The sequence below is a fragment of the Oryzias melastigma genome, linkage group LG11 (assembly GCF_002922805.2).
Source record: "Oryzias melastigma strain HK-1 linkage group LG11, ASM292280v2, whole genome shotgun sequence".
NCBI classification, from domain to species: Eukaryota; Metazoa; Chordata; class Actinopteri; order Beloniformes; family Adrianichthyidae; genus Oryzias; species Oryzias melastigma.
The window spans coordinates 21,745,136-21,755,379 of record NC_050522.1 but is presented as its reverse complement, the minus strand read 5'-3'; the positions used below and the strand labels follow the sequence as shown (position 1 = coordinate 21,755,379).

The following is a 10,244-nucleotide window of genomic DNA, read 5'->3' as shown; positions in this document are numbered from 1 at the left end:
CCCCGCAACCCCCGAAGAGCAGCCCACCAACACCCAGCGGCGCCGAGCATCCCCCCACCCCAGGTACGAGCCAGGGCCCCCAAAGGGCAATCCACCCCACATTCCAGACAACCGCCTGCCCCCACCGTGAGAGGTCCGGGGGGGAGCAAGGCAGGGGCCGCCCACCCCCGCCGAGCAGAGGGGCATCCAAGAGAAATGGAGGCCCCAAGGAGTGATGTAAACAAGGCCCGACCAGGCACACCCACTGATGAAGTTAAGGAGAGGACTAGTTCTCGAGAGCAAGGACCGGACTAAATTTTCTAACCACACGAGAAGTCGAGAGCAAAAACAGCAGCTCACAGGGAGACCAACAGAAGAATTGGGAGCAACACAGGAGTGGAGGAGAGAAAAAAAGTGTGTCTGTCCTCGGCAAAAGCAGAACACGAATGTGTACAAATAACTTTGCTGATGTTTAGTAGAATATTTTATCGTCTCTGGTCCTAAGAGAGTTCACACCTCTGACAGAAATAATGATATTTTTATTAAAGTCCCTTGGTGCGAACAGGAAACTCATTAAGTGTCAGAAAAACCAAAAAGATCAAATGTCCGCACAGTTCATGTAAGAGTGTCCAGACATTTTTAGTTTAAAAACAGCTTCTGAACCACAGATAAAGGGACCTGAGGAAAACATTTTATGTTTTTACTGAAACATTTAGAGATTGCAGCTTTCTAAGACTTTATGTTAATGTGAAGAATGTCACAACACTTTACTGGTGTCGAAAATGTGAGTGAGACTGATACTGACCTTAAGTCAAGACAACAGAATCTGAAAGAACAATTGTTTCATTTCTGCTCATTTCAATTAAATTATATAAATAATATATATATATATATATATATATATATATATATATATATATATATATATATATATATATATATATTATATAATATATTATTATCATCATCAGAGCATTAAAGAGTGAATGACGTGAGTGTAGTTTGTTCTGCTGCTACTTCCTGAATGTTTGCAGTTCAGAGCTGACTGCTTTCATCAGGAAACAGTCGGTGAAGTCTGATCAGTTAGTTTGATCTCTAAAGATGTCGACAGAAACTGAAGATTTGAGAGTGAAATTTAACAGAAATCTTCATCATGATGGAAGAGAACAAAGTGAGGTGGAGATTTTAGAAGATGAAGAACAGATCTCTCATCATGGATTACAACAAACTGGTGAGAAGAAAAACTTCACTCTAAGAATGGTATTTTATTGTTTCACTGTTATTCCTCTGACACAGACACGTGCACACATAGGGCTCTAGTGGGGCTTGAGCATCTACTCTTAATGCCTTGTTTTAAAATGTGTCCTGTTTTTTCTTTCTTTTAAGATTTTTAAAGTTTTTATTTGTATTTATATGAACTCTTGTCAAAAAGGTGTTTTATTGTGTTCTATTGTACTTTGACTCCACTGGGACTCAGAGAAAGAGAGAGTGAAGGACAGCTAGGGAGATGTTTTTCAACCTTTTTTGAGCCAAGGTACACTTTTTCCATAAAAAAAATCCTGCGGCACACTAGCGTCCAAAAAGGTAAAAATAATTTAGTCTGTACTGATGTACATTTCCTCCACAATCTAGTGAAGATTTTTTTAAATAATCAGGAAGCGTCATTGTGGCGCAGAGGTGCTGTCACTTTAACCCAGTGTTTCTCAATCTCAATTTTCTTACACCTCCCCCACTACAACTTTCTGCTGCAAATATCATCGTTATCATTAGTCGATTTGCTCAAGTTAAACGTATAGCTCTTCAAAACAGTCTACATTTATTATCATTAAAGAGTGACTGAAAAAAATCTTTAAAAGATTTTAAATAATCACCTATTAAGAATGTTTTTTTTTTTTTTTTTGCTTTTTTTTTTTTAAGAATCCTTCCAATTCTTTCAAAATAAAAACAACAGTCTTTCCTTGTCTCTCTCCACAATAGTGATGGAATTCTGTCTCTTCTCAGAGATTCAGTTCTTTTGCACTAGCTCTCTGAAAACAGGGGCTCTTTCAGCAGCTCTTTCGGCTACCAAATGGATTTTTAGGTTGTTTTTTGCTATATTTAATTTATTATAAATTACTATATCAGATTATGCACAAAATCCATCATGTGAACATGTTTTTATTCATATAAAGTGTGAATTATGTATATGTTGTTATTTATCCATTCCAAAAAGAATATACAACATTAACAAATAACTATTCAGTTTTTAACTCTACACATTTAAAGCTTTTTTTCCTTTTAAACACATTTTACGTTAACTAAAAAAAACTCTGCAACAGTGACATTAAATGTGATATTTAATGACATTAAATATTAATAATTTCAGCGTTCTGGGGATAAAAGCTGTTGGGTCTGTTTAAAAAAAAATCACAAATTGTGGTAAACTTGGTTCATGTTAATTACCTCATGTTGACAATAAATTGTTTATATTAAAAAAAATGTCTTCAACTTTGAGCCCCTTAAAATCCTGTGCACGTCCCTGTTCCGACATTTGTGTAATTTAGCGAAACATGAACATGTGGAAATGTAGATTGGAGAGAAACATCATTTTCAAATAAAGAACTTCAGTAACTTAACTTTCTATACCTCTCTAATGAAACATTTATGTCCTCACTACTGTAGAATGAAGTCATTGTGGTGTGAATAAAAACTGTCTAAAAGAATTCTGGAAATTAACATAATCTTCTTTTATAGAAAAACAGAAGCTGAAGAATCTTCAAGCCAAGAGAAGAAACTGTTTCAGAGTTCTCAAGTTGTTTCTGGGAGTTTTCTATTTTCTGATTCTGGCTGGACTCATGACACGCTGTAAGGATTAAATTATAACTCATTTCATCTAATACTCAGTATTTAGGTCATTCTATGTTTTGGGTTTTTAGATTCAAATGTTCATTGTCAAGTTAGTTTTATTTTACAAGCAGAAGAGAAAAAAAACAAATAGTTCTCTTCTCTCAGCGACAAGAATGTCTAGGAATAATAATAAAATACAGTAACTTCTTTCTACTGATTCAAATCAAAGTGTTTCTGTTACAGATATTCTGTCTTTGGAAAACAACAAAATGAACAACGATTACAATCAACTGCGGACTGAACTTTCAGGTAAAAATTATTTTTATTTATGTGATCAAAATGTCTCCAAAACAAACTATTTGCAAAATATCTTTGGGTTATTTTGTTCGTTCCTCTTTTATTTAAACACATTTAAGTTCAACTTCACTTAAAACTGTTCAGATTTAATGATCTGGAGTCATTTCTTGGCTGAAAGTCATAATTCATGATTCAGTCAAAGCCACGATTTGACTTGATTAACAGTGAGACAAAATGGATACAAATACAAATGAATCAATCAATTAAGAATGCGGTCTGCGCAGGTTTATGAACGCACGCTCAGCAGGTGGTGTCCACACCTCACATCTGCTGTATGGTCGTTATTATTTTATTTATTTATGATAGTTTTTTTTAATCCATTTAAAAAAAATAATTAATTAAATTCATTATTTAGTGTTAAAAATAAAGATGTTTGAGAACATTGGAATGTTTTATCAGAGCTGTTCTTGTGAAAATCCTTATTTGGCCCAGCCTCACCCATACTCTGCATCCAGCGGCCCCGGCTGAATTGAGTGAGACCCCTGCTTTAGACCCTGCTTGTTTTTGTTGGTTAGAAGGGGCTGGTGCTCAGAGTCCAGGTTTTTAGAGGAATACTCAGAAATTCTTGAATGGATCGTGGCGTTCTTTAAAAGAAGCTTATTAGAGTAAGCTTAGTGCTCAAAAAAGGGACACCAGTTAAAGACTTTTTGATCAATATGGAGAAACTTGCAGTTCTGGATGTTTGTCTGCAGAAAGATCCTCTTCACCATGAAAGTAAAACATGAGTCTCAGTGTTTTACTAGAGGACACCTTAACACAAACACAGACAGAGCCAGAATCAAACTTTCCTAAACTTCTTCATCTCTGCAAAATGATCAACCTCCCTAAAAGTGAACATTGATTTGTATCTGTTGAAGACTATAGGATTGTTCATTTAAGAGCAAAAAAATAATAATAAATGGATTTCTATTGTCTTTCAGTCATCAACAAAACTCTTTTGGATGAAATAAAAGAGTTGAAAAACAAGATTGAAGGTGAGAAAAGACATAAAATGAACAAACTATATCAGTTTACTTTGATCATGTTTACTTAATACTGTACTTAGTAAAGTATTACGTTTTTAGTAGAAAATACCAATTCAACCCTGCAGTATTTTTGCATTCACTCTTTAAGGTAAACAGTGTCCTGAAACATGGATGAGATTTGGAAAGAGCTGCTACTTTAAATCGACTAAGGGGAGAACTTGGGCCGACAGCAGGAGTTTCTGTCAGTTTAAAGGAGCTGATCTGCTTTTCATCAACAGCAAAGAGGAACAGGTGAGTGTGTTGAATGTATATATTTTATAAATCTAACTTTTATTTTTCATCTCGTTAACCTGCATGTGAAGGCTGCTGCGCTGTGCTGAGAAGATCTGCTTGTTTGTGAGGATGAAGGTCACTAGTTAGTGGACCCTCAAAAGAGACAAAAGGCCTAAAATTAGCTGCTCGGGGCGCTAATTGAAAAATAAAAATAGAGGCTGACATTAGGTTGCCTGAAGCACTAATGTGAGTCTCTGAGGACTCTAAAAGACCTAAACAGAGAGCTGCCTGGAGCTTATCTGAAGAAAGACGTCATTTGCTGGACGGGGTGGAAACCGCCGTGTGTGACTGTGTGTGTGAGTGGGAATATCTCACAGTTTGAGAATTCCAACCAAAAGTTTAAGTTTAAGTTTTATTTATTTATATAGTGCCTTCAAATGGCCATTGGTCAAACAAGGCGCTGTACATTAAAAGAACAATAAAAAAACAACAGTTAAGATATTAAAAAAACAGTTAAAAATAAACTTTAAGAGTAAAGACGTATAAATAAGTTACATAAAAGCGTAAAAACCCCAGATAAAAACGAGGATAAAACAGTAAAACAATAAAAAACACCAGCAGAACAGAGTCTCATGTCGTGTCAAATGCCTGGCGGTAAAAATGGGTTTTAAGAAGTGTTTTAAAAATGGACAGTGAGGATGCCTGCCGAATGCTCAGCGGTAAAGTGTTCCACAGCTTCGGTGCACAGATTGAAAACGCCCGTTCCCCCTGAGCTTCCTCTTAGACCTCGGTACCTCCAGGAGAAGCTGATCAGCTGACCTGAGGCTCCGGGTCGGGGTGTAGGGACAGAGAAGCTCAGAGGGGTACGGCGGTGCACAGTTGTTTAAAGATTTAAAAACAAGCAAAAGAATCTTAAAATGAATTCTGAAATTCACAGGCAGCCAGTGAAGGGTAGCCAGGATGGGGGTGATGTGGTCCCTCTTACACGCTCCAACCAGAACCCAAGCCGCAGCGTTCTGGAACAGCTGGAGTCGTGAGAGGGTCGACTGGCTAACTCCAAAATAAAGAGAGTTACAGTAATCCAGCCGGGATGTGATAAAAGCATGGATTACTGTCTCAAAATTTCGTTTAGATAAAAATGGTATGACCTTTACCAGCTGCCTCAGATAAAAGAAGCTGGATTGTACCACTGAGCTGACTTGACCATCAAGTTTAAAATCACTATCCATCTTAAAACCCAGATTTGATGCGGACCGTATGAGATGAGGAGTCAAAGGACCCAGCTCCACTCAGGAGGGGTCACAGGAGCTGCTAGGACCAAACACCATCACTTCTGTTTTCTTGTCATTGAAACTTAAAAAGCTGAGGGCCATCCAGTCTTTAATGTCTTGGAGACAAGACAGTAGTGTTGTAACGGAGCCTCCTTTCCTTATTGGTAAATAAATCTGGCTGTCATCAGCGTAACAGTAAAAGGAGACTCCGTGTTTTCTCAGGATGGCACCCAGAGGAAGGAGGTACAGGGAGAATAAAAGTGGTCCTAGAATAGAGCCCTGTGGAACCCCTAACAACAGTGGAGCAGTTGAGGAGTAGGATCCCGACATGCTCACACAGACAGTCCTGTCCGATAAATAAGATGAAAGCCAGTCGAGTGCGATACCACAGATTCCAGCCAAACCCTTCAACCTGGACAGTAAAAGATTGTGGTCCACAGTGTCAAAAGCTGCAGACAAGTCCAGCAGAAGAAGGACAACAAAGTTTCCATCATCTGTTGCCCGGAAGATGTCATTAAAAACCCTCAACAGCGCAGATTCTGTGCTGTGAAGGGTTTTAAAGCCAGATTGAAACCTTTCCATGACATGGTTTTCATTTAGGAAGGATTGCAACTGTAGGTACACCATTTTTTCCAGAATTTTTGAGAGAAAGAGTAACCTAGAGATGGGTCTGTAGGTACCACACCCGTTGACCGACTGGTGTTAATAACAGTGAGAATCTGCTGCCCTATGCTGGTGAAGATTTGTTTTAAAAAGCGAGGGGGGACAGCATCCAGAGGAGAGCCTGATGTTTTCATGTGATTGACAATGTCTTCTAGAAAAGACAGAGTCACAGGCTCAAACGACTGGAGCACAGCTCAAGGAGGGATAAAATCAGATGGATCAAAGCCGGGAGCTAAAATAACAGATCTGATGTCAGCAACTTTCTTAATAAAAAAGTTTAAAAATTCATTACACAATTCAGAAGATGCTTCCTGGCAATCAGACTGTGGGGTGTTAAGAACAGAGGTGACAGATTTAGAAAGCACACATGGATTGTGGCTGTTAGTCTCAATAATATTAGACAGATATACTTCACACGATTTTTTGACAGTGGTCTGATAATGATGCCAGCAGTCCTTTAAAATCTGGAATGAGACCTGCAGCTTATCCTTTTTCCACCTCCGCTCTACGAGTCTCCCTCCTTGCCTGATGGGTGCTCTCATTAAACCAGGGCTCAGGTTTGGCCCTGGGTCTCATGGTTTTGAATGGAGCAACAGAGTCCAGAACGTTCAGGCAGGAGGAGTGAAACCAAGAGTTCCTCAGCAGATAGGTCAGAGGGCACAGATAGGCAGTCAAAGGCAGAAGTGAAATGGGTGGCAGTGAAAGAGTTAAAAACTCTACAGCGCTGAACAGGCGCGCCAGATTTAAAAGGAACATAAGACAAACCAGCATCAAACAAAAAAGACAAATGATCTGAAAAAACACTATCAAAAAGGTCCATATTAGAGACAGACACGTCTCACGCTGTTCATGAGTGGGCCAAGACACACACAGTGCACAAAGTTAAAAGAGTCAATGATGGATAAAAACTCTTTAACCAGAGCTTTGTCTGGACAGCACACGTGAATGTTCAAGTCCCCCATAATCAAGACATGACCATATTGTGGCATGACGTCTGCCAGGAAATCAGAAAAAAGTGGTTTCATGCACAACGACTGTTCAGTGGATGTATTAGACAAGATTTCTGCACTACACTTTGATGAGGTCAAAGTCAGAAGTCCCACTGAATAAGAGAATTACACGTTGTGAACTGTTTTCTCAGCTTGCTCTAGGCTCCCCTATCGGGACAACCACAGAAAATGGATCAAAATTAGGTAAAAAAGCTAATAATAAAAGATCCACTAAAAACAGATTACCTGAAAATACATGAAAAGTAAACATTCTGGGTCATCCACCCATCTGTCCAGTTGGCAGAAAATGTTGGATTCAATGGCAAATTAACTCCATCTGGATGTGAGAAAATAAAGATAAAAAGCAAAAAGATGGATAAAGAAAAAAAATGTTGTCAGACACATATCAATGGTGTAATAAAAAATATACACAGAAGTAAACAAAAACAGAATGTTGAATAAATTGAAAAGAATTAAACTTAATCTCCTCCGAGGTGAGACATCTTATTTTAATAACATTCTTAAAAGAACATCTTTGGGACCTTGGACATACTTCACAGACATTATTTCAAACAAAGGGTCAGCTTCTCAGGGGGGAGCACAGTAATAATGATTACAAGTCAGAGTTATATTTTCAAGCTCTAAACTGAGTCATGTTTTGAAGCTTTTCCACAAAGGAACAGATGACTTTTCAGTAAAGCATCTTAGTGGGACTGAGGCTCTGCTGGAGTTTTTGGGGAGCAGACTGTAGAAGAAGAGGCCAGAGATGTGATGATGGACAAAGTGGGTTTTGGACCTGAGAGAGATGGTCAGCGTGAGATCAGGATCTCTCCTGTTGGTTGTGAGAAGGAATAAAATCGGATGAACAAAGGAAGTAGCGAAGTTTGAGGAGAGATTTTGGTAAGTTTTAGGAAAAAAAAAGAAAAAAAACTTTGGTAAAAAGAAGCAGCACACACAGGTTGCAGACTGCAGACTTGTGCCGCTGGTGGAACAGGAGACACACAGACAGTGAGTGTGTGTGTGTCTACAGGAGGGAGACAGAAAGAGAGAACTTGGTCCTTCCAGTCCTTGTTTACACAAGTTACTTCCAGCTTCTTGTGTCTTGTATTCTCCACCTGTATGTGTGCTGCTGTTGTCTGGATGCTGGTGGATTCCAGCAGAAATTCTCCTCACAAACTCAGATTTCATGTTTGTTCTTCACCAGCATTTCAAATCCATGTTGAGATACAGCAGTAAAATCACTTGTTCTAGACCTTAGTTGTTCAACCACAAATGATTCATTAGAAATGGACTGTTAGCCCTGAAGCAGAACAGTAAGAAAACATGGAAATTTGCATCAAAGAAATTCATATTTTGTTCTTCAGAAGAACATTTTCTCAGTTTTTAGTACAAATTATCAAAAACATATGAACCCTAAAAGGTTACACTCTTTGTTATTACATTTTTTTATTGGACATTTTGTCTGAAATAAACCAACACAGAGAGCATGTATTAAGAAAGAACATCATTCTTTTGTTTACTAGGAGTTTGTTTCTAAATTGACTCCAAATCAAGAATCCTGGATTGGTCTGTATGTTGGATGGTCACTACAGAAATATGAATGGGAATGGGAATGGGTGGATGGATCATCGCTGACAGAAACGTAAGACTTTATTTTTTTTTTTTTTTTTTACAACATTACCAGAATAATTCTTTATAACTGGACCTGATTATAAAAGTGTGAAGTTTGTTCAAAGAAAATACAGAAAATGTTTGTAACATTAAAATTCATATCAGTTTATGAACAGAAATTTGATCAGAAGTAAACAGAATGTTTTATTACAGGTTCTGGGATGAGACGTTTTCAGAATCTCCATACTACAACAATGCTGTGTTCTTAAGTACTGAAGGGAAATGGAAAAGACAGTACTATTCAACCTACAGAACCTGGATATGTGAGAAATAAAATTCCAGATCTTTCTTGACTGAAGTGTGCATTGATTTAACTGTTTCAAAGATTCAAAGATTCAAAGACTTTTATTGTAACTGTCAGGAACAGTTAAATTGTGGGGGGTCCACCAGCAGCAATGCACAGCACAATAAAAAATATAAAAAAGAAGTTAAAAATAAGAACAAAATAAATAAGTAGAATAAAGTAAAAAATATAACGTATTTAACAGTAATAATAATATGAAACTGTACAGAGGTAGGGCAAAAGGGGAAGTATACAACATGATTGCAGCATAGTAATAAATATTATTTAAAGTGAGGTGTGCAGTTGTGCAAAATTGACAATATTTCAGATTGTTCATTGGATGTTATTCAGCATCCGTATGGACCAGGGGAAAAAGCTGTTTGTGAGTCTGGAGGTATGTGACCTGATTGACCTGTAGCGGCGTCCTGATGGCAGCAAGTCAAACAGGTGGTGGGCGGGGTGGGTTGGGTCCTTCAGGATTGTACATGTTCTTTTTTGGCAGCGGGATCTTGATAGGGTTGAAAGGGGGGGCAGGGGGCAGCCGATGATTTTCTGTGCTGTGTTGATGACCCTCTGCACAGCCTTTCTGTCCAGTGATGTGGAGCCTGGGTACCACACATTCAGAGAGTAGGTCAGAATGCTCTCCACAGAGCAGCGGTAGAAGTTCACCAGCAGCCTCTGATCCAGATCACACCTCCTCAGGATGCGGAGGAAGTGCAGCCGCTGCTGAGTCTTCTTCACCACGGCCCGGATGTTTGCTGACCAGGACAGGTCAGCAGAGATGGTGATGCCCAGGAATCCAATGGAGTTTACGCAGTCTACCCGTTCTCCATTTATCTGTAGAGGGGCGTGGACGCGACTGTGTCTTCTAAAGTCCAGAATGATTTCTTTGGTCTTCTGGACATTTAGAGACAGGTTGTTTTCCGAGCACCACTTTGCCAGGTTGCTGATCTCTGCCCTGTACGCC

The 10,244-nt window shown here is 38.7% G+C and overlaps 1 protein-coding gene across 2 annotated transcripts in view; it reads left to right on the top strand.

The window, feature by feature from the left end:
* The window catches only part of LOC112162435 (CD209 antigen-like protein E), a 19,751-nt gene extending 9,513 nt beyond the window's left edge, over nucleotides 1-10,238 (top strand). Inside the window, exons 1-7 of one of the 2 annotated variants that reach the window (XM_024298222.2) lie at nucleotides 966-1,210; nucleotides 2,713-2,823; nucleotides 3,049-3,114; nucleotides 4,083-4,136; nucleotides 4,276-4,418; nucleotides 8,847-8,965; nucleotides 9,148-10,238. In XM_024298222.2, coding sequence (XP_024153990.1) covers nucleotides 1,081-1,210; nucleotides 2,713-2,823; nucleotides 3,049-3,114; nucleotides 4,083-4,136; nucleotides 4,276-4,418; nucleotides 8,847-8,965; nucleotides 9,148-9,268 — 744 coding nt within the window. In that variant the 5' untranslated portion in view covers nucleotides 966-1,080 and the 3' untranslated portion in view covers nucleotides 9,269-10,238. Of the gene's footprint in view, nucleotides 1-965; nucleotides 1,211-2,712; nucleotides 2,824-3,048; nucleotides 3,115-4,082; nucleotides 4,137-4,275; nucleotides 4,419-8,846; nucleotides 8,966-9,147 lie in introns of those variants that run through there. The other variant, XM_036214238.1, reaches the window with a different exon arrangement.
* Nucleotides 10,239-10,244: the final 6 nt, after the last annotated feature.